Source organism: Elgaria multicarinata, chromosome 3 (genome assembly GCF_023053635.1).
Source record: "Elgaria multicarinata webbii isolate HBS135686 ecotype San Diego chromosome 3, rElgMul1.1.pri, whole genome shotgun sequence".
Classification (NCBI taxonomy): Eukaryota; Metazoa; Chordata; class Lepidosauria; order Squamata; family Anguidae; genus Elgaria; species Elgaria multicarinata.
The window spans coordinates 20,757,440-20,780,234 of record NC_086173.1 but is presented as its reverse complement, the minus strand read 5'-3'; the positions used below and the strand labels follow the sequence as shown (position 1 = coordinate 20,780,234).

The window sequence follows — 22,795 nt, the reverse complement described above, 5'->3', positions numbered from 1 at the left end:
CCATTTAATTTTCAACATTTTAATACCAATTTCGCGGCCCTTTACCTGGATGGAGAACAGATACCCACCAAACCTTTTCAACCGTGTTTTGAGGACGGAAATTGTGTCAGAGAATACATGAGCCTTGTACAGGCTGCTGGTAAACACATGAAAGACCGGGCGCTTTTAATTAACCGTGAGGAGTATGCCAGAGGTTACACCCTGTTTGCATTTGATCTAACCCCCGATCAAGAGGGGGGTGACCACTATTCTTTGATTAAAACAGGAAACCTGAGGGCTGAATTTCGCTTTAGTAGAGCCCTGCCTGACACTATAAATATGATTGTTTATGGAGTTTTTGATAGTTTAATTCGGATTAATAACAGAAGGAATGTACTTTTTTGACTATATGTAACATGGATAGCATCCAGTTAGCACATGAACTCAGTTCAAACCCCCATACTAAACGGTCATTCTATGGCGTGTTTCTCTGCGACATTCTACCCAGACGGCGGTTACAACAGAGACCTGTATCATTGGTGGTGAACACACATCCTCATAAATTACCTGGAGAGCATTGGTTGGCTATCTACTTGACAGAAGGCACGGGAGGGGAATTTTTTGATTCCTACGGTCATCCCCCCAACTATGAACAATTTCCTAAAACTATTTTGTCATTTTTAAGAAAAAATGCAAGCAAGATTGTGTATCAACCAAGACAAGTTCAAGCCCCAGATTCGATGGTTTGTGGGTACCACTGTATATTTTTTCTTCAACAGCGCTCTAAGGGTTTAACATTTGGACAGATTCAAGACTTGTATTCTCGAAACTTGGAAAGAAACGACCGGATGGTGGTGCAATCTTTAAAAATCCAGAAGAATATGTACAGACATAGATCAGATATGTTCCAAACATCACAATGCTGTATATCATGTAATGAGTTTCACAATAAAAGCAACCTCTAATAGGGGGTTGTTGTTTTTTTAAAAAAAAGACTTCTTCTTTTTTGATAGCTGGGTGTTTCATATCACAAAAATAAATATGTTTTAAAAAATTTATTTTTAGGACTGGGGAAAAAACAAAACAGCACCTTATTTTGAGATTCCTAGTCTGGGTTGGGTGATGGGGGAAATGTCCTGAATGTGATTAAAAGGTTTCCGTGACGATCCATTGTTCTCAGGGGAAACATTCTAAGATGCTTAAAAGGTGACCTGGCCAGGTGATAAACTAATCATTTTGAGATTCCTAGTCTGGGGTGGGTGATGGGGAAAATGTCCTAAATGTGATTAAAAGGTTTCCGTGACGATCCATTGTTCTCAGGGGAAACATTCTAAGATGCTTAAAAGGTGACTTCAGCTAGGTGATAAACTAATCATTATAATTTATTTAATCTTGATTAGAAGGTAAAATGCAAGAACCAGTGTTTCTGAGAACCACCGTATTGTGTGACCTGAAGTAACCTCAGGCAATAATAAACTCTATACTTCTGGAACACCCTTACATTGTAATATTAAAATCCCAACAGACAATAAAATTAACCAACAGCCTTTTTCCTGACGGCTGCACAAAAACTGGTCCTAATAAAACATTGTTGAATTGTCATTTTAGCTTTTGGGAGAGAAAATAAGCTTACAACCTGTAATAAATCCTAAGGATTATTATTATTATTAATAATAATATAGCGCCATCACTGTACATGTTGTTGTTGTACAGAGTAAAACAATAAAATAGCAAAACCCTGATGCATAGGCTTACATTCTAATAAAATCATTATAAAATTAAGTTTTAAAAGCTTTAGGAAAAAAGAAAAAGGTTTTAGCTGTGCTTTAAAAGTTGTGATGAAACTTGTAGGATCCTATAAGGATCCATATATAGGTCTCAAAAGAAATATACTCTATCCCTAAATGGACAATTACATCTGGAACACAACATCGGGGCATCCTAACACTGAACACACACACACACAAATTTGTTTGTGTGGCTTAAAAGAGGACATACCTTATTATTTTTGTTTTGGTTTCTTTGCTTTACCCCATTAAAAGTTGGGATCAATATATGTAACCTCAAATTTTTTATTTTTTATTTTTCCCCATAACCTCTCTCTTGAAATTAGGTCAATTTAAAATCAATAAAAGACTGCCTATTTGAGCTCCTATAACTTTTATTTCATGCAGATGTTGGAGAATCAAACCTTGGTCAATAGTAGATCGCGCACACACCCTAAAACCATCTTCTAGAATATTTCAATAAATATGACAGACCTACAATTTACTAATTATACTTAAAAAGCTTGATTTGCAGGGTCTTTTTTGTTTGTTTGTTTGTTTGTTTGTTTTTTGGGTGGTGGGTGGGTGGGTGGAGTGGTGGTGGTGGTGGGTGGCATGGTCATATATCATATGATGTACCCAATGTCCAATTAGAATCTCTCCCTAGGGGGAGCCCATGATTGGTTGGGTAGGGAGGGGTGTGTGTGGTGGGGTGGAGATGCCCTATGTCACATGATGTATCTAATGACCAATTAGAAACTATCCCAAGGGGAACCAACCGTTATAGAAGACACCCCCAGACATGGGGTTAAAAAAGACGCTGCGCGGGTATGCTCTTTCCTGAACCTGGCCTGCAGATACAGCGCAACAAAAACACGTGAGTATTATTTACCTGAATGTTTGGGGGTATTTTATCTAAGGGTCTGATGTCTGTGTAGATATAGCTAGTTTTTTTTTTTTTTTGCTGTAATTTAAGAGGAATGTTCTTTATATTTCTCCATTTTTATTTTTATTTTGAAATGTCTAAATAGGCACATACATTTGTTATGTAATTGCATACATAGGAAGTTAAAGATGATGTTTTCTTAGAAAACTAATGTTATACGAAGGTGTAATTCATATGATTTAAAATACAATGTACATGATTCTGTCTTTCCCCTTCATAATGTAAAACTTGTTTTTCCTTTACTAATTTTCTATGATTATAATTTCTCCTTTTAAATCATGACCTTCAGCATTTCTAATACTGTGGTATACAACTATTTTTATAGTTTTAGAAAAAAATTCACTAGGTTCCATTAACTGTGGGAAAGAGACATAAGTAAAAAAAGAGAAAAGGGGCCAGGTATAGTTTTAAAAAAAACATTTTATTTTCAAACAGGCAAGAGCAACCATTTTACTGAGAAATAATATCTGCAGGCACTTAATATCTTCAAAGTGTAGCGGGATAACCATGGTTTCTTGTCTTCAGATCCATTTTCCTGCAATATAATACATAAATAACAGTTTTAAAGAATATAAAGGCAATGCAATATTTAAATAACTATCAATGTGTCCGAAAACTCACTAAATTTTTCAGCCGCCTCATAGAGTCACTGTGTAGGTCTGATGCTTGTAGACTTTCGATCAGCATTTTTGCAAAAAGAAAAATAGTCAAGATTCTGCCAAAATTTATAACTCCATTTGAAAATTCCTCATTCATAACCCTGTCGAAAATCTGGCTTGCCTCAACTGGAGAACGAATCTGTAAAATCCTTATCAATGGTGTAATTTCATTTTTCATCCGTTCTTGGATTTTAGAGGTTGCTTTCTGTATGACCGCGAGGTTCTTGCATCCAGTTGTTTGTCCATCATACAAGGTCAAATATTCATGTACTAGCCTAGCTGTTTGCCCATCCATGCTGCTGCAGACCAATGTTAGAAATAAGTATACAATGCATGGTGGCGGGCTTGCCCCTACATGTCTGCGTATATATAAACTAACTGGCATATCAAAAATCATGTTTCATGTATAGATATCCCCAGTGACAAATTAAGTGAAAAAATGGATAACAATATACGATCGGAACCACTCCAAAATCAGGATGATAAAGACTGGGGTAAGTTATTTTTTGTGTTTTAAAATATTTTAAGGTAATAACATGTAGCTGCTTCTGAAATATGAGTTGCTGTTGTTTTTACAGATGATTTCGCAATAACTAAGACCCCTTTTAAAAGGCCAGTGGTTGTGTCATCTCAGGATGCATTGAGGGTGTCAGGTAATAGTTATCTATGTGTGTGTGTGTGTGTGTGTGTGTGGTAAATACCAAATATTTTACAATACATCCTTGCATAAATGAAAACATCTTTATTATTGTTTGTTTGCTTTTAGAAAAAAACTCAACTGTTCAGGAGCCAGAGTATAAGAAAGCCCCCCATAAGGCTAAACATCATGTCAAAATACAGACAGATAAAGGTACAGTCTTCTGAAAATATGTATGGTTGTTGTTGCAGAAGATTTCGCAATAAGTAAGACTCTTTTTTAAAAAGACCAAGACAGTAGCAGCGGTGTCACAGTGTAAAATAAATAAAATGTGTTAAGGATGATTGTACATAGTTAATGTAGATGTCTTTTGTTTTTTCAGAGATGAAAAATACGGCTGTGAAAAGAGCTCGCTCAGAACCTGACGGTGTTGGGGGTCCAAAAACAAAAAAGCAGCGAAATGAAGACCCTCTAGTCTTACCAACTTTTGAATATCTTCGAGGGTTGACTGTCACAGAACTTGCAGCCTGGGTTGAATCAGCACTTGAAATTGCACAGCAAGGAGGTGACCTGTTGGTACAGAGAGCTATGGAACTCGCCGCCCGTGGTCGTGGGGGTTCCGTCATAAATTCTCAGAATATTAAAAAACATCAAAGTTACGTGCGGCCGAACCATACATTTTTCAAACATGTGCAAGTAGGGGGTGGTCAAAGGTTTTGGAAAAGGGGGGCTCTGAGAAAGGGCCTTTACAAACGTCAGCCATATTGGAGGGCTAGGGTGTGTAAAATATTAAACAGAGCTAAAAAAAACACTTGTGACACGTAAAAAGCAAAGACAAACCTCACCACCAATTTCTGAAACAGATCCAGAGGCTGAGTCTTCAGAGATATATCACTCCCTACCCCCCACACCCTCTTGTGAAGCAGACAGCGATACGTTAGGGGTGTCCCAACCCATCCAGGACTCAGCGGGTTCAGAGGAACAACCACAGGTATATGCAGAGCGTGTGAGGCGTTGGGAGTACGAGAGGGGCCAGTACAGGGCCCTACACATAGGGGAAGAATTCAGATTTGTTAATCTAGACCGTATAACTTCATTTTCCCAGGCTGTTAGGGCCCTATACGATGCTATACAACAAATCCTCGATGACGTCAGCTGGAGATATTCACCAGGGGATTTTGTGCAATTGCGTTTAGATGGTGGAGGTTTAAGCTTTCCACTCTTCTCAGTTAAAAGACCACGTGCTGTTTTAAATATAGAGGATTTTCTAACCCATATTAGCAATCTCATGCAAAGCAATGCTGAAATATGTGGGGATACAACACTGCGTTTAATTATCACAATAGTGAGGGCCCCACGTGGGGGTGGAAAAAGGCGGAAAATAAGCTCTATTCCTAATAGTAAAATCATACATAGAAAACGTCAACATCTGGTAGATTTTAATTACACAGGCAGTAATCTCTGCTTTGCTGGGGGTCTCTTAGCGGTCATGGCTGAGAAAGCCCCCACAGATGCAGAATTATTGTCTGCGGCCAGACAACTACATGAGGATTTGGGGTGGTCTCCCCAGAAACAAGTCACACTCAGCGATGTTTCACTGATTGAAAATCATTTGAGGGTAAACATACAGGTCATAAGATACACAAAAAATGGCTCCGGTATATTCAAACCAACCGGTGCCAGATATGGTAAAACCTATTCAATGTTACTACACGATGAGCATTATTACGGTGTACGTAGCGTAAAAGCTGTTTTTGGGGCAGAGAATTACTGTGAGAAATGTGCTACACTATTCACACATTCTCATTCCTGTCTATATTTTTGTAGACTCTGTATGAGTGCAGACTGCGTCAGTAATGTTGTAAAAATACTGCGTTGTACGTATTGCCAACGAATCTGTAGATCACCGGTATGTCTCCGTAAACATAAAGAACTAGCCCTGGGCGGTAAAGTAGAGTACGTCCGCCGAATGTACTGCGGAGGATGCGCAAGTTACCAGGAATTAACTCACGATTTTCAAAACTGTCTTGGAAGACTTTGCAGAGTGTGTTGGGGTTTTATTGATGGCGAAAAGCATCTGTGTTACATGTCCAAGCTTAAGAAACCCATGGTGTCTGTAAAATATGTGTTCTATGATTTTGAAGCCCAACAATCTACAGGCATTCACATTCCTAATTATTGTTTTGCAAAGGCATTTGCAGGTGAGACGGTAGAAACCTTTAAGGTTGAATCATCTACTGGTAAGAAAAGAAAAAGGCTTGCGAAACCCTACAGGGATGTCACTCCGTGGATTTTAGCAGGTAAAACATGGGAATTTAAGGGTGAAGATTGCCTGGCTGCCTTTATCCAGACTTTCACAGATAGCACACAGTTCTCAAACTGTACATTTATAGCCCATAACTCTAAGGGGTATGATGGCTACTTTATTTTCAGCCAGCTGATAAAAGAAAAGCTTGAAGTAGATCTTATTACGCAAGGTGGAAAATTAATATGTATCACCGTGAAGGGTTTAAATATAAAATTTATTGATTCCCTCTGTCATCTACCCATGGCCCTCGCTAAGCTTCCAAAGGCTCTAGGGTTTGATAGTTGCAAGGGTTACTTCCCCCATTATTTTAACAAACCAGAGAATTGGGATTAGGTGGGTCCAATGCCTAAAGCAGAGGACTATGGTGTGAATCACATGATGCCTGGGGAAAGAGAGGCTTTTTTAGCCTGGTATGAGGAAAACAGACTAAAAACCTTTGATATGCAGGCAGAGTTAGCTTTTTACTGCCAACAAGATGTTAATATTTTGGAACAGGCCTGCACAAAGTATAGACATGAGATCATAGAGATGACACAGACGGTGAGATTGGTGCGCAAAGGTAAGAAATGGGTACAGCAAAGGTTTGCTATAGATCCTATTCAATACCCCACCTTACCCAGCACCTGTTTCGCAATGTACAGATTTAAGTTTATGGATTATAAGATTGCAATACCTGCCCATGACAATTATGAAAACAGATGTAAGCGATTTTCTTCTTCAGCAATTCAATGGCTGTGCTACATAGAGCATAAAGTAGGGGTGTGCACGGACCCCCCGCTCCGCTTCACTTGCAGATCCGCCATTTTCCGGATCGGGCCGCTCCGCCCCGCCCCCGCTCCGCCCACTTCTGCTCCGCTCCGCCCGGAGCTCCGGATCCGGATCCGGAGCTCCGTTTCCCCCCCCATAGGCTTGCATTGAAAGCTAAAAAATTATACAACTTTTTTTCTGTTCAAGTTAGAAACCTCATGTTTGGCACCATGACACCTCATGGGGATATACACACGCACGCCAAGTTTCAAAGCAATCCCATCATCCCCTGATTTTTGGCGAATTTTTGAAAATCGGGCACCCCACACACAACATCCCTGCGAGGTGGGCAGGGGAGGAGGGAGGGAAGGCAGGCAGGCATGCAGCTGGCATTTCTGGGGGCATAAGGAAGTGAGCCAAGGATAAGCCAGTAATGCATATAAAATGGAATAAATCAATAAATAAACAAAGGAGGGGTGGAATTAAAAGCAGCAGTGTTGCTGAATAAACAGCAAGAAGATTTTTTAAAAAAAGGCTATATCTGTCTTTTACCAGCAATAGGGGGACGTGCCCGGGGGAGGGGGAAGCAGCTGCCAGTTCAACTCAAGACAGCCACCAACAGCTCTGAGATTAAGAAGTAAACGCTCACTTCAACTCATAACAGGCATCGCTCCACCACTAAAAAGTGAACATTCACTTCAACTCATGATAGGCATTGCTCCACCGTTTTACTCTCTTTGGAAGGCTCTAATGGCCTTCCAGTGCAGGAGAGAGTGGGGGCACGTCCACAATGAGATGCCCTAGGGGAGCTCATCCCCTTGCACCACATCTTTTCAGTTGTTCCCCAAAGTTAGGGTGGGGAGCAGTGCTGTGTTTCTATCTCTTATTCTTGGCTTAGTATATGATTTCAGGTTGTGTTTGTGCATTTGGTGGGGCTACTGTGTTAAAAAACATGGGGAAAAGCCCGTTCAGATGAAGAAAGAGAAGTTTCCCAGAATCCCAAGTTACCTGTTTTGCCTATGCCCTCCTCTAAAGGTATTTTTCCCGCCGATTTTTAAAAAACTTCTAGCGCGCGACCCGGACAACGCAGAAAGTTGAGAGTAGTCTCAAAATGACCCGCATCCACGACTCTCTGTGCACAAGAATTTTCAGAACGATAGCTTAAAAACCGACCCAGTTATGCCCGAGTCTTTCCCTCAATGCAATCCTATGGGCGAAAAGCCGAAAACGCCGTTTGAGCCGCGCGGTTGTCCCGATTTTCACAAAAATATAGCACGCGACCCAGACAACGCAGAGAGGTGAGAGTGGTCTCAAAATGACCCCCATCCACGACTCTCTGAGCACAAGAATTTCTAGAACGATAGCTTCAAAAAGAACGTAGTTATGCGCGATTATTTGCCGCAATGCAATCCTATGGTGAAATGTTTTCAAGATGGCGACCGGAGCGCTCCGCCTGAACTAGGAGCTCCGAAAAATGGCCGCTTCTCTTCGCCTTGCTTCTAGGGGGTCCGCGGTCCGCTCCTACTCCGCCTCTGGTTAAGGCGGAGCAGGCCAATCCGCTACTGCTTCTACGCTCCTAATCAGAGCGGGTCACACCCCTAGCATAAAGACAATGTCCAGATCCAGCATGCCTTAAAGGGCGGCGAATTCAAAGTCGATAATTATTTTCTCGATGGCTATGCAGTCATAGACAATAAGAAAACAGCTTTTGAATTTCATGGGTGTTTTTGGCACGGCTGTGTACTGTGTTATTCTCCAACAGATCATAACCCTCTAATGGGTAAGACCTATGGAAGCCTATACAACAGCACAGAAAAAAGGACTGCAACGCTGAAATTAATGGGGTTTGAGGTCATAGCCATCTGGGAACATGAGTGGCGACAAATGTTAAGCACAGATGAGGACCTCAAGAATTTTCTTACTGCTGCTCGTTTCCCAGAACCTATAGAACCTAGAGACGCCCTCTTTGGGGGACGTACTAATGCAATCTCCCTCTATTATAAACCTAAAGATGGGGAAAAGATCCATTACTATGATTTTACAAGTCTGTATCCTTATGTAAACAAAAACAAGCATTACCCTCTTGGCCACCCTGAAATAATTTATGAGAACTTTAAGCCACTCACAGATTACTTTGGCCTTGCAAGGGTTAAAGTTTATCCACCCAGGGGACTTTTCTTTCCTGTTCTCTCAGCCAAGGTTGATGGTAAGCTCATGTTCGTGCTGTGTGCAACCTGTGCAGAAACTCACCAACGGACACCTTGTAAACATTCAGATGAGGAACGGGCCCTATTAGGAACATGGTGTACAATCGAGCTTAATGTTGCTATAGAAAAGGGGTACAAGGTGGTGGCAATTTTTGAAGTCTGGCATTTTGAAAATAAGACCAATCGCTTGTTTTCAGATTATATTGATATGCATCTACGCCAGAAACAGGAAGCTTCAGGGTATCCCCAATGGTGTGTCACTGCAGAAGATAAAAATCGATATATAGCTGATTATTCCCGAAATGAAGGGATTGAATTGCGTTCAGATAAGATTGAAGTGAACCCTGCAAAGAGGCAGATAGCTAAATTATATTTAAATTCTCTGTGGGGAAAATTTGGACAGAGGACAAACCTGCCAAACACACAATTGGTGAGAGATCCTGATGAGTTATTTCAGCTGCTGTTTTCTGATGCTTATGATGTTTCAATGTGTGAATTTATTGATGACGAGGTTGTCTGTGTGTCCTGGAAACATTCTGTAACATGACCCACGGTTACAGGCAGGAAGAACGTGTTTATAGCCGCATTTACAACTGCATATGCGCGTCTTAAACTGTACAGTGTTAGACCGATTGCAAGAGCGGTGCTTATACCATGACACAGATTCTGTGATTTTTGTCAGTCATCCTGGAGAGTGGGTACCGCCCCTAGGTGATTATTTAGGAGACCTCACAAGTGAAATACCCGCAGATGATTTTATCACAGAGTATGTGTTAGCAGGTCCAAAATCTTATGGTTTTAAAAATTCTAAAGGAAAAGCTTTTCTCAAAATCAAAGGGATCACATTGTACACGGCTAATTGTGAAAAAATTAATTTCGACAGTCTCAGAGACCTGGTTTTTGCATACGTCTCAGACAGGGACCAGGGGCCGACTCATGAGATTGTTGTGCAACAGCCAGGGATTGTAAGGCACAAAGCCAATTGGTCCCTTGAATCAAAGACTCTTAAAAAAACTCAAAAGGTGGTATACGACAAAAGAGTTATTACTGAAGGGTTTAACACTCTACCTTATGGTTTTTGAATATGGATACACGGTGGCTGCATCCTTTTTCAGCTATTTTGGCTGGGCCTAGCAACTGTGGGAAAAGTTTTTTTATCAAAAATATGTTGGACAATGCTCATAATGTGTTTTCTGTGGTACCTGAAAATATTGTATGGTTGTTGGCAACCTTTGTACAAAAATCTCTTGTGTAAATACTCATTTATCCATTTGGGGAGGGTCTGCCTGAGAAACTTGATGATCCTGATTTGTTACCCCCCAATAAAGTAATTTTTTTGGTGATAGATGATCTCATGCTGTCTGCGTCTGATAATAGCGAAGTTGAAAAGGCCTTTACTCAGTACGTACATCACCGGAATTTGAGTGTATTTTTCATCACGCAGAATATTTTCTGCAAGGGAAAAAACAACCGTACCATTAGCCTAAATGCCAAATATATGGTACTGTTCAAAAACCCTAGAGATAAATTACAAATTGCGACTTTAGCTCGTCAAATGTATCCTCAAAACAATCAATTCTTCATGGAAGCTTTTGCAGATTCTACAAGCAAACCTTATGGTTATCTGGTGGTGGATTTAAATGCCACTACCCCTGAATCTTATAGACTAAGAACAGGTCTTTTCCCACCAGACCTCCCTGTAGTGTACACTATGAAAAAAACTGCAGGGGGTAACAAAAAGCGCCGCCTTTAGTGTTGTACTAAATATTGATGTACAGACCGACTGGAAGGCAACATGTCAGTCCCTGTAAAAAGAAATCTGTTTCTCTTAAAACATCTTATTAAGGCCTCTCCGCGTCAGAGAAAAGCTATTTTATGTTCGGCTTCTGATGACCTGGTCGCCGCCATCGCGGAAATAGCCCTCAATACTTTAAAAGGCAACATACCTCTATCGCCTCAGCAGGTATGTGTATTAAGAAAGAAGAGGGCCATTATTAAAAAGTTGAGTAACAAGAAATATCGCTGAGAAGGAAGAAGTATCTGGTGAAACCATCTGGTGGGTTTCTTAGACCCTTACTAAGTTTTGCAATCCCCCTGATCACTGGTCTTTTAACCAGTCGCTAATGGAGTATGCTGAAAAGATGTATTTGGTCCCCAGCCACCAGCTAGAAAAACTAAAGAGCCAACCTAAGGAAGAGGACATCAGGAGTGCAACAATAAACTCTCTGGATGTTGAAATGCAGAACATTCTTAACAGACAGGGTTTAACTGAATATGAAAAAGCCAAACAGTATGATTCTTTGCTGCAAAAATATCTAACACATGTGAGACAGAGAGAGGCTGAGAAAGAAACCCTAAACTTATTTCTGCTGCAGACAACACAGACCATAGATCATACAACACCACCCATGGATGATGCGCCCGGGGTTTCTGACCATGTCTACCAAGAAGTACTCGACATCCTACCAGCTAGATATAAAAAACATGGAAGACTCCTATTAAACAAAATGAAGAAAAACAAGGCTGTTTCCTCATGGGATGAGAAAGGTACCTTTGTGTACAAGGGAGCTGTTATATCTGGTTCAAATATGATGGATTTGGTTAAGGGAGTCATGCAAACGCATGCCCTATCAAACAAACGCACCCCTAAAGGCTGGGATGTTTTTATGAGGGCACTGGCTGAACTGAACGTTCCAACCTCGGTAGTGGGCAACCCTGCTAACAGAGAAGCTTTGGATGAGCTAAAATCCCCCAAGAGCCTTACAACAACAACAGTTCACACACCTATCCTTTCTCACAGAAGTGCTAAAAAGCAAAGGCAACGCAATGCCCCTGCATGGATCAACTTATGATTTTTCTTTTTTCTTTTTACAAAACAGGCAAACACTAATGTTTTTTTAAAAAAATAAATCACTTTTATTATACCTACTGCATGAAGTATTGATATTTTCTTTTCTGAATAACATGTACGACACGGTTTAAAAACAGTTCATGTACTGGTCTCAGGAGTGTATTTAATGTTTTCAAGGCGTTGTGTGACCTCCCAATTTTTGTAATTAATATCAAAATTTGATCAACATGCCTTGGTGTGAGAACAAGACAGTTTAAACTGTAACCAATTAGAATGACAACATGTAATATGCTTTTAAAACTGATTTTCCCACATACAATTCACAATTTTCTAGATATGACACTTTTGGGCCAGACTAGACACTCGTGTGCGGATTGCCCAGGCGCTTTCAAAGTACAACCCATGCAGGTTTCATGCAGGTACTGGTTTAAACAATGTCTCAAAATTGCAAAAACTGTAGATCGCACTAGCATATCCATAGCTTTGAGTCTCTTTCGTGGAGAGGTATAAGCTATTTCACTAGCTTGCAGCCCGAGAATCTCACACATGTGGACGGGTCCTGTTTGACCAGCTGTAAGATTAAAATCCTGAAAAAATAATTATAAGATGGTGGTTAGTATATTAAAGATACACATCAGAGTTTTCAGTCTAAAATTATAGAATTAATCACACACCTCTATTTCAGCATTTCCATTTGAAGACATATTTATCAAGGCCGCAAGTGGGGGCACCTCTGAACTTTCTGTGCTGGGTGTTTTCACAGCGGATGCCTATAAATAGAACATGTATGAGGGCCTTTATACCACAGGTAAGTATTGCACAGAGACGGATAGATTGATTTTTGATTACCTCAAGGTTCTCTGCAGAAATTACTTCTAAGACGCTGTGCCACATTTGGAGTGTCTCAGGCTGATCCGTTTGTTCCATGTCTAGACGTTTACATGGGAGGAAAACATCATCTTCAGAACTAGAGCTGATATACCGTTTTCGTGAGGCTTTATTCATTTTTCTGTTTTGATTCCTCAAGGGTGTCTGTGGAGGAACTGGTGAAGAGCCACTGGCGGGGGTTGGATTCACCATCTTATTCATCTTTCTGTTTTGATTCCTCAGGGGGGTCTGTGGAGGCACTGTTGAAGATCCGCTGGTTGGGGTTGGAGTCGCCATCTTCTCTATGCAGGAAAACGTGTCTGGGCAGGCAAAATGGGGGGCTCCCTTCTATACGCGTCTAGAGCGAGGGGGTTGGCCTTACAGGACCACATGCACCCTCTAAAACCCCATCCTATTGGTCGAGGCCGGCCTTCCGCTTTCCGTGAGGGGTCACATGACCCCTTTGGACCAATCAGCATCGAGATATCAATCTAGGTGGGATCTCTCCAATCCCGTAAGGGTTAGGGCTCTAAAACCCCTTCCTATTGGTCGAGGCTGGCCTACCGCAATCCTAGAGGGGTCACAAGACCCCCTTTGGACCAATCAACATCAAGATATCAATCTAGGGGGGATTTCTCCAATCCCGTAAGGGTTAGGGCTCTAAAACCCCTTCCTATTGGTCGAGCCCGGCCTTCCACAATCCTAGAGGAGTCACATGACCCCCTTTGGACCAATCAACATCGAGATATCAATCTAGGGGGGATTTCTCCAATCCCGTAAGGGTTAGGGCTCTAAAACCCCTTCCTATTGGTCGAGGGTGGTCTGACGCAACCCTAGAGGGGTCACATGTGGGGTCATGTGATCCATGTCAGGTGACCACTCTTTCCGGAGGAGGGACTTCCGGCGGTGGGACTTCCGTCTAAGGCGGGACTTCCGGTCTAAAAGGGGAGGGGCACCTGTCATGGGGTGGGGCTTAGGAGTTTGATGGATGGTCATACTTGTACTACTCACAGTCATAAAATCGAAGATCATCCCCCTCCACCCTCCTCATCTAGCCATGCCCCCAGACTGTTCCAAGCAAGAATAAATGGGACTTTTTGAGCGGTAGACCCAAAAAACCCCACCCTCTTCTCTTTTTTTACTCTATGTGGCTGCAGGCAAGAAGATAATTTTTCTGAAAGCCCCATTTGTCCCTGCTTTGCAGAGCTTCTGCAGCCCTGGACCATTTTCTGGAGAGGGAAAAGTCACATGGTCTCCTGGGAGTTCAGAAAGTGCTCCCAGGCTAGAGAAAAATAAATAGAAAAAAATACATAGAAAGACGTCCCCTCAGCCACCATCTACATTTAAAAAGGTAAGTGTAAAACCTATCCTCCTCCCCAAGGAGAGTGTTATTTGAAATTCTTAGATCTCCTAGCCTCTTTCACTAGGGTTTTCATTTCACCCCCACCTCACAAAATGCCAAAAATGGGAATTTTGGCATAGTGCTGGTTTAAAATAGAAGTAAAGTATATATTTTTCTAAAGTATAGTATATTTTAAAGTTGCATAAAACTAGACATGATTCATACCAAACATTTTGGACCGGAGCTATAAGCCTCCTGGTTCAAAACAGTATTACTGTGTTTTGGGACTCACTTCTTATCTCTGTCTTGAATTCAGTTCCTTGCGCAAGTAATTTTACTTCAACTTTCACCAGTTTGCCTTGAGGGAGTTGAATGTTTCAGGACTGACTTTGCCCACTTTGCAGCCATTTTAAGAATGGCCAGCCACCCCCTGGCAGCCATTTATAAAATGTCACTCTCTCCAAATTCCAAATATGCCCACCAACAAAAACAGTTGGGAGATCTCTGATTTGGAGAAACAAAAGTTGAGGTAGGTACTATTTCACAACATCATCTCTCCTCGTATTACTCTGTGGCTTTCTCAAAACTTTGGTCAAATCACTGTGTCTTCCCGAGTCTGTAAAGAAACCTCTGGCTTTGACACATTTCTAAGCACGTCATTATTTCTTTCTTGCAGGAGAGTTGAAACAGAGAATGTTATGGAAAGTATAAATGAGACGATGGTGATGGAGTTCATCTTGATTGGATTTTCTGAATACCCCAGAACTCAGGTTGTGTTGTTTTGGTTCTTCTTGGTGGTGTACCTCATTAGCTTCCTTGGGAATGGCCTCATCATCATACTGTGTATTGCAGATGCTCAGCTTCATACTCCCATGTATTTCTTTATTTGTGTCCTCTCCTTGATAGACCTTGTAAGGAAGGGGTTAAGTGTACAAAGAATTGCTGTTTTTAAGAATTTTACTCATTATCTATTGTCTGTTATAGAATTGCAGAAGTACCGCTTATCTCTCCACCTGGCCGTGGGCGTGAGGCCATCTCCTGGCTCCGTCAAGGCGAGAGAAGTGGCCTTGGGGCAATTTGCATCTGTGAAGGGAAAAAATGGCCCATCCGGAGGGAGGGGGGAGTAGAATAGCTGAGTGGCCATAAAAGTCTACCAAACGTGGGGCCTGGGCCTGAGCTGAAGGACACCTGGCTGGGGAAGTATATTCTGTAACAATGTATTAGTTTTGCTGGTATTGGGGTTCAGGGTGTTATTTCTGTATCAATTTTAGTAGCTAATCTGATGTGTTGCTTGCCTCTTACCCTTCCAATTTTCAATAAAGGATTGGGCCTAACCCTTTCAATTTGAGAGCTGTGTGCTTTATTCCAAGATCTGTGCAAAATCCAGTGGACAGCCGGTTTGGCTGAGAGTGGTTTCCTTTACATGGTGGGCAGCGCTGGGATTCGACACAGATCTGGAGGAATAAATATTGGCAAGAGAAGGGGAGCAGGAGATGGAACTGAACCCTAAACCAGCAAAAGGTAGTCCAGCCAGGATGTTGCAGGGGATGCCCCTGGGAGAAGAAGAATTAGCTCAGATTCAGGGAGCGGAAGCTCCAGGAGTAGAGGATGGAGAAAACCCTCGGGAAGAAGCCAGGGGGGAGTCCAGTGCAGCCACCTTAGGGTGGGGATTACAGGAGACACCCGGCTTCGAGGGGACAGTTCGGAGACATTCAGCAGCGCGGTAGTGGATGCCACAGGCAGCGGACAAGGCGTGGTACGAATGCGAGCTGGGAACGTCCATGCCAGCAGAGTTGTTGGCCGAGGAAGTCAAGGAAGGACCCAGTTCGCGGCGGGCCACGGTGTTGTGGGAGCCTGAAGGACCGGAGGAGAATGGTCAGAAAATGTGGGTCCCGCAGCGGCAGGAGAACCGGCCACCTCTGCTCCCTCGCTCTCCAGGAAGGATGAATGGGAACGGCGGGGAAACCGAGGAGCAGAGGATGCAGAGAATGTATGCAGACTGCATGGAAATGATGGCTCGGCAACTGCAGCTGATGGAGAGGGGAGGAAACCCCGGCCCACGGATCGATAGAAGGGCATTTCCCGTGTTCCAGGAGGGGGGCGATGTGGGAGCGTTTCTGGCCCTGTTCGAGGATACATGTGATGAGATGGGGGTGCCAGTAGCCCAGAGAATGAGCTTGCTGAGGCCGCAGATTACAGGAACTTTGCGAGAAATGGTGGCTACCATCCCGCGGGAGCTGCGTAATAGCTATCCATACTTCAAAAGCTTGGCCAAAGAACAGTTCGCTTTAACAGCAGAGCATTGCCGGCAAAAGTTTCGCCGGCTGACCAAGAGTCCGAAAGAAACTTTTTCTGCCTTTGCCACCAGGATGGTGACAGCCATGGATGCCTGGATGGAAGCGGAAGGGGTGCGAGACTTGAGAGGGGCAAAAAATTTGGTGGCTAGAGAACAACTGTATCGGCAGTTCCCGGAGAAGTTTGATGCATGGGTCGGAGAGAAGAATCCGAGAACCGTGATGGAGGCGGCCAAGATGGCGGACCGGCTGCAGGCGTTTGAGCAGAAGGGAGCTGGCGGGGCGCCGAGGCTGCCGGAGGGGCGGGCTGGAGCGGGCCCTGCAGAGAAGAAGCCTGTGTGGCCAGCCAAGGAGCAGCGAGAGAAGTGCGGAGCAGCAGCGGCCGGAGGAAACCCCAGTGGCGGGTGTTTCTACTGCAAGGAGCCGGGGCATATGAAGAGGGAATGCCCCAAGCTAGCCGCTAAGTCACCAGCCGTAGGGGCAAAACCATCACCCGGGGTGCGAGCGGCGGTGGCACCGACGGCGCCGCCCTCACCTGGGTCCAACTGGAGCGACGATAGTGGTGGCGAGGCGACCGACTTGGAGTGGGAACATATGCGAGCAGAGTCAGCAGGAGTGGCCCAGGCCGCCGCGGCATCTGGGAGTTCCGAGCCAGCAAATGCGATTTCCATGAGGCTGGTGACTCCGGCGCAGCTCCGGTGGAGTCGTCGCAAATTCTGTGAGTGTGTGGTGGTCAATGGGAACACAATTCGGGCTCAGAGGGATACCGGTGCGGATTTAAGTTTGGCCCATGTAGGACTGTTGAAACCTGGACAAAGTTTGGTGGGCCGAACCATAAAAGTGACCCCGTATGGAGCACCTCCCTTTGAGGCGCTGCTGGCCCGAGTGAAATTGGAGTATCAGGGATGGAAGGGGGAGCTAATTATCTTTACGCACCGGGAAGGGCCAGCTTTCCTTTTGGGCAACGACTTGTGTTTTAAAGTAACCCAGCTAGCGGTCACGACCCGGGGAAAAGCAGCCTGGGAGCGGAAGGATTCCCCGGGAAAGGAGGGAGTCCCTGCTACCCAGGGAGAACCGGCGCAGGAAGGCGGGGGGAAGGGGAGGAGGTAACCCCAGAGTTCCTCAAAGAAGTGCGACAGGATCCCTCTCTGCAAGAGTGTCGGGATGCCGCAGAAGGTCCCGGGGGAGAGAGAGGAAAACTGGGAAAAGCCACATTTGTGTGGGAGTGGGGCAGGTTATACCGCCAGTTTTCGCCAAAAGGAGGAGGGGGAGCGGAATGAAAACAGCTGGTGGTGCCCAAGTCAGAGCAGGGGAAGGTGCTGGAAATGGCCCATGAGCGGTTGGGGGGGGGCATTTGGGAATCCGCCGCACACTGGAGCGGGTGAGTCGGGACTTTTACTGGCCAGGGGTGGCTCAGGAGGTAAAAGATTTCTGTAACTCCTGTGAAGTTTGCCAACGGGTGGGCTTTCCTCGGGATCACCCAAAAGCCCCACTACACCCGTCCTTGATTATGGAAGTACCCTTCGAAAAGGTGGGGGTGGATATTTTAGGCCCCTTTAATCCAGCCACCCGAGGGGGAAAGAAATATATTTTAACCATGGTGGATTACGCCACGCGGTATGCGGAGGCAGTGCCGCTCGCAGTTATTTCAGCCCCCCAGGTGGCCAAAGCCCTGATGTCTATATTTACCAGGGTGGGGGTCCTGAAAACATTGGTGCATGACCAGGGAGGAAATTTTATGTCAGCCCTGCTAAAAGACCTGTGGCGGTTGGTGGGGGTGCAACAATGTGTGGCGGCGGCGTATCATCATGAAGGGAATGGGTTGGTGGAATGGTTTAATCAGACCCTGGGGAAAATGTTAAAGGCCTACGCGGTGAAGCACGCAGCCGACTGGGATCAGGCACTGCCCTACCTTCTCTTTGCCGCTCGGGACTCGAAGAGCGATAGCCTAGGGTTCTCGGCGAATGAATTGGTGTTTGGGAGGGAGTTGCGAGGACCTTTGAAGCTGTTGCAGGAGAAGTGGGAGGACGGTGCCTCCCCGGCCCCGGTGTCGGTAGTGGAGTATATGCAAAAGCTGCAGAATTTATTGAAGGAGGTAGGGGAAGCCGCACAGGAGAATTTGGAGCAGGCCCAGCAGACTCAGAAACGGTGGTATGATCGGCAGGCCAGGCGGCGAGTGTTCCAAGTGGGAGAAAAGGTGTTGGTATTGAAACCTGTAAAACCTGGGAAATTGGCGGTGCGTTGGGAGGGGCCCTTAGTTGTGGAGAAGAAGTTGAACGAAGTGAACTATTTGTTGCGGGACGTAGATAAACAACGGCGGGCGAAAGTCTTTCATGTAAACATGATGAAGCCGTTTCGGGAGCGCGGGGTGCACATTGGTCAGGTGGGCAGTGAGGAAGAAGGGGGAGATGGAGCCGGGCTGGACGTATTGGCCCATTGGCGGCGAATGGAGGGGGTAGAAGAAATTCAAGTTCCCGGGGAACTGAGTGCCCTGCAAGGGAAGCAGTTGTGGCAGCGGCTTGGAGAGTTTAGGGAGTGGTTCTCGGGATTGCCCGGGTGCACATCATTGACTAGACACTCCATTAATACTGGGAAACACCCCCCGATCCACACGCCACCTCACCGGTTAAACGGGAGACAGTTGGAGGTGGTGAATAAGGAAGTGGAAGAAATGTTAGCTATGGGGGTGATTGAGAAGAGTCAGAGCCCTTGGTCCTCCCCCCTCGTGCTCGTGGCAAAAAAGGACGGATCTGTCCGTTTTTGTGTGGATTTTAGAAAATTAAACAGCGTGACGACCGTGGAGGCTTATCCTATGCCCCGTACGGATGATTTGATTGAAACTTTGGGGAAAGCGAAGTTTATCTCGACGTTAGACTTAACTAAGGGATATTGGCAAGTGCCGCTGGATGAGGATGCGGCAGCCAAGTCCGCCTTCTCTACTCCACGGGGTCATTTCCAATTTAAGGTTCTCCCTTTCGGGCTCTCATCTGCACCGGCTTGCTTTCAAAGGTTAATGGATCGGGTCCTAGATGGCTTGGGAGCGTTTGCGTGTGTTTATCTGGATGATGTGGCTGTATTTAGCGACACGTGGGAACAACATCTAGAACATCTAAGGCAGGTGCTGGGATGGTTGCGAGAGGCGGGGTTGACTGTGAAGGCTTCCAAATGCCAATTTGGGCAAGGAGAGGTGACCTACCTAGGGCATAAGGTGGGGCGGGGGGCGCTGAAACCGATGGCGGCCAAAGTGGAGGCCCCAGACTAAGAGGCAGGTACAGTCTTTCCTTGGGCTAGCCAGGTACTACCGGAGGTTTGTGCCGAATTTTAGCCAGCTGGCCACCCCTTTGACGGAGCTGTGCCAAAAGAGGCAGCCGCTGCAAGTCCGCTGGACAGAGGCTTGCCAAAGGGCGTTTGAGAAGTTGAAGGATCAGTTGCAACGTGCCCCGGTTTTGAAAGCCCCCGATTTTGACCAGCCGTTTGTGGTTCAGACGGACACCTCAGAAGCGGGCCTGGGGGCGGTGTTGCTGCAGAAAGGAGATGGAGGGCTGCAGCAGCCGGTGGCGTTTGTCAGTAAAAAGCTGTTGCTGAGAGAAAGGGCTTTGGCGACCATTGAAAAGGAATGTTTGGCCATCGTTTGGGCGTTAGGCAAGCTGAGGCTGTATTTGTGGGGAAGACCGTTCACGATCCAAACCGATCATTCCCCCTTGTGCTGGTTAACCAGGGTGAAGAATACCAATCAAAAACTGTTACGATGGAGCCTGGCCTTACAGGACTTTGAATTTACAATCTCCCACATCAAAGGCAGAGAGAATGTGGTGGCTGATGGGCTGTCCCGGAGCTTCAACCGAGGGGAGGGGGAGGGAGTGAAGAAAAATTAAAGATTTTTACTGAGAAGATGGCTTTTTCTAGAAAAGCCATCTTGAGGGGGAAGGTGTAAGGAAGGGGTTAAGTGTACAAAGAATTGCTGTTTTTAAGAATTTTACTCATTGTCTATTGTCTGTTATAGAATTGCAGAAGTACCGCTTATCTCTCCACCTGGCTGTGGGTGTGAGGCCATCTCCTGGCTCCGTCAAGGTGAGAGAAGTGGCCTTGGGGCAATTTGCATCTGTGAAGGGAAAAAATGGCCCATCCGGAGGGAGGGGGGAGTAGAATAGCTGAGTGGCCATAAAAGTCTACCAAACGTGGGGCCTGGGCCTGAGCTGAAGGACACCTGGCTGGGGAATTATATTCTGTAACAATGTATTAGTTTTGCTGGTATTGGGGTTCAGGGTGTTATTTCTGTATCAATTTTAGTAGCTAATCTGATGTGTTGCTTGCCTCTTACCCTTCCAATTTTCAATAAAGGATTGGGCCTAACCCTTTCAATTTGAGAGCTGTGTGCTTTATTCCAAGATCTGTGCAAAATCCAGTGGACAGCCGGTTTGGCTGAGAGTGGTTTCCTTTACAGACCTCATAATTGCTAACAATATACTTCCTGAGGTCTTATTCAACTGCTTCATTTACAGGCCCACCATTTCCTTCTCTAGATGCTTGTCCCAGATGTATCTTGGTGTGTTACTTGTCTCAACAGAGTGCACCATCCTTGCTGTCATGGCATATGATCGCTTTGCAGCTGTATGCCAGCCACTACGCTACCTGCAGATCATGAGCTGGAGATTTTGCATTGGTCTGGTGGCTGCATCTGTGTCCCTTTCTTTCCTGATGACTCTAATCGCAGGGCTCTTGCGGCCTACTGACTTCTGTGGGCGACACACCATTAACCATTTTGCATGTGAGCTGCAGTCATTCCTCAAATTGGCTTGCTCTGACACACACATTAGTGAGCTCTTCATGCACAATTCCAGCCTCTTTCTCTTAATACCACCCTTTGGCTTCATAGTTGTGACATATGGGCGCATAGGCCTGGCTGTAGTGCGCATCCGCTCGACACAGGGCTGCAGCAAAGCCTTCTCCACATGCAGCTCTCACCTTGCTGTGGTCACTGTCTTTTATGGGACAATCATGATGATGTACTTGAGCCCACAAGGGAAATCTGTTTCTGAAAAGGACAAGGTCATATCTTTAATGTATGGGACTCTAACTCCCACCCTAAATCTTCTGATTTACAGCCTGAGAAATAAGGATGCGAAGGGAGCATTCTGGAAACTGGTTGGAAGGAAAATATCAATGTGAAGAACATACATGCACTTTTTGTCCCATGCACAATCATTTATCTGAGAGCCAGTGTGGTGTAGTGGCTAAGGTGTTGGACAGGGAGTCGGGAGATCTGGGTTCTAGTCCCCACTCAGCCGTTGAAACCCACTGGGTGACTTTGGGCCAGTCACATACTCTGAGCCCAACCTACATCACAGGGTTGTTGTTGTGAGGATAAAATGGAGAGGAGGAGGATTATGTATGCCGCCTTGAGTTCCCTGGAGGAAAAAAGGCGGGATATAAAGGTAATAAATAAATAAATAAATAAATAAATAAATATTGTGGACAAATACTTAAATTGGTCTTCTGCCAAACATAGTGGTGAAGATTATTGCTTCTATGATCTTGGCTTAATTCCTACAGAGACATTTTTCCATGCTGAAGGTCTCATACATTTTGGTCTATAAGGCTGCAGTTCCTTAGCTGTGGTCTTGATGCACATTTACTTTGGAACTGAACATGGGAGTGTGTTTAACCCAGGGTGTTGTAAAGGATTTCAGGTTACAACATGCCCCGTTTCACACCTTCCAACAACCCATGGTTTGTTAAAACATGGGTTGTTGTGAATAAAGTGAGAGGATGGGACCATGCTAGCTTTCACCACCCAATACTTCTAGCTGCAGCTGGAGAGAGCAAACTGTGGGTCCTAAGAATAAACCATGTATTCTAAATTCTAAACATGTTCTTTATTTTAGTGTTTATAACATTAACATATTATGTAGAACAGGTTTGTCTTAATTGTGAGGTGTAGAATTAGACATGTGACTAAGGCCACGCTCACCTTGGGGGCTGGTCAAGTCAAGATGGGTCCGCCTTGGGGCTGGGCATGTTGGGGTGGGAACACTTCCTTGAGGGTGGTCATATCGTCCTCCTTTTTGGTTTCCAAAATATAGTCAGCCTAGATTACGTTAGGCTGCTGACAGTTCCTCATTCCTTCCGTGCGGGACCCCAGTTCTAGTAAACCCCTCACCTCCCAAAATGGATGACACTGTGCCAATGCAG

At 44.8% G+C, this 22,795-nt stretch overlaps 1 protein-coding gene across 1 annotated transcript; it reads left to right on the top strand.

The window, feature by feature from the left end:
- Nucleotides 1–20,495: 20,495 nt before the first annotated feature.
- LOC134393949 (olfactory receptor 13H1-like) lies at nt 20,496–21,772 on the top strand. The gene is made up of 2 exons (XM_063118976.1): nt 20,496–20,533; nt 21,010–21,772. Exons 1-2 carry the CDS (start codon nt 20,496–20,498, stop codon nt 21,770–21,772), a joined length of 801 nt encoding a protein of 266 aa, XP_062975046.1.
- The last annotated feature ends 1,023 nt before the right edge of the window (nt 21,773–22,795 follow it).

Excerpts from the sequence above, each read along its gene's own strand:
- LOC134393949 (XM_063118976.1), top strand. The coding sequence starts at position 20,496 with ATGGCTTTTTCTAGAAAAGCCATCTTGAGGGGGAAGGT. Across the intron at positions 20,534-21,009 it reads GCCATCTTGAGGGGGAAGGT|TGGACAGCCGGTTTGGCTGA; the intron begins GTAAGGAAGGGG and ends TGCAAAATCCAG.